Source organism: Emiliania huxleyi (genome assembly GCF_000372725.1).
Source record: "Emiliania huxleyi CCMP1516 chromosome Unknown EMIHUscaffold_129, whole genome shotgun sequence".
Taxonomy (NCBI): Eukaryota; Haptophyta; order Isochrysidales; family Noelaerhabdaceae; genus Emiliania; species Emiliania huxleyi.
In genome coordinates, this window is record NW_005201298.1 from 12,006 (window position 1) to 13,352 (window position 1,347).

At 69.0% G+C, this 1,347-nt stretch overlaps 1 protein-coding gene across 1 annotated transcript in view; it reads right to left on the reverse strand.

Moving 5' to 3' along the window:
- The window catches only part of EMIHUDRAFT_454977 (hypothetical protein), a gene marked incomplete at its 5' end in the record, with an annotated part of 2,968 nt that overhangs the window by 1,031 nt on the left and 590 nt on the right, over positions 1-1,347 (reverse strand). The window contains 5 exons of the mRNA XM_005789353.1: positions 53-343; positions 420-626; positions 700-762; positions 864-1,133; positions 1,218-1,307. Of these exons, the coding sequence (XP_005789410.1) occupies positions 53-343; positions 420-626; positions 700-762; positions 864-1,133; positions 1,218-1,307 (921 nt within the window). The remainder of the gene's footprint in view (positions 1-52; positions 344-419; positions 627-699; positions 763-863; positions 1,134-1,217; positions 1,308-1,347) is intronic.

Consider the following 1,347-nt stretch of genomic DNA (forward strand, 5'->3'; position numbering starts at 1 on the left):
CACGAGCTGGCGCGGTGCGGCCACGCTGTCCGAAGAGGCGATGGCTGCAAACGAGCTGGTCGTCGCCGCCAATCTCGCAGACGCCGTTGAGCGATGCCGGCGTGATCGGCGTCGTGACTGCGGGAAAGGAAGTCGGGGACTCGTGCCACTGCGAGGAGAGAAGCGCGGAGGTGGCAGAGTACGAGGAGAGCGCAAACGCGGTTCCGAGGCAGAGCAGCGCGAGGATGCCAAAGAGGCGGAGCAGGTAGGACGGGCAGAACTTTGGCCAAGAGAACCAGCCGGAGGCAGAGACGGAGCCCTCCGGCGTGGTAATCGTGGTCGTCTCGACGTTGGCCGTCGCGCCCTGAACAGGAGGGCGCGAGACTGGCGGTTGAGCGGCGAGCGGGGGAGGAGGCTACATGTATGCAGGCGGCGAGCACCGAGTCTGTGGTCGGCGGCGTGGAGCCGCCGGTCGCCTTGCCGGTGCCACCGAGGATGCCCTCGTTGCCGTCCGTTCCGAGCAGGGCCCCGAACCGGTTGTTGCCGCCGACCGGGGCGATGCTCTTGGTGCGGACGATCGGGGCGGACGCGCCCTTGCGCCCCTTCTTGCGGCGCGGGTTCGACGGGGTGGTCCTGTCGGGGATGCCCTGCGCACGCGCAAGCGGTGGGTGCGTCAACAGTTGAGGCTCTGCGTTGCACCGCAGCGTGCGAGGCGCTCACCGCCGGGGCGGGCTTCTCCGCTGGCGGAGACTCCTTGGCCGAGACGGTCCAGTCGGCGTCGCCCTACGCATCAATGAAAGCGGGGTGGGTCAAGGGGTGGGTCGGCAAACGCACGGCGCAGAATGCAAGGCGCTCGCCGCCGGCGCGGGCGTCTCCTCCGGAACCTCCTCGATCGACGGCAGCGGCGCGCCGCCGGTCGCCACCGGCGTGAGGGCCGGGGCGTTTGTGGTGACGCCGTTGGGGGCCGTTGGTGGGTCGGTCGGGGTGGTGCTCTTGGAGCAGTCGACCAGGTTGGGCTTGCCCAACCCGTTGAGGTCGACGCGGCCGATCGGGGTGGGGTTCTTGGTGGTCTTCTTGGAGCGGTCGATCAGGTTGGGCTCGCCCTTGCGCTCGATCTTGCGGAGCGGGGAGGCGGTCTTCCACCCGTCGATGACCTGCGCGCGCGTGCCGTGCGGCAGACGAGAGGTCACAGGATCAATGCAAGTGCCCGCCTGCATGACTCGCGTGTCCCCGCATACCCGCGTGTGCTTCTGCTGGGGGGTGCTCACCGCCGGGGCGGCCGTCTCCTCTGGAAACTCCTTGGTCGAGACGTTCCAGTCGGCGTCGACCTACGCGTCGAACGCGGGATGGGTCACAGAGTGGTTGCAA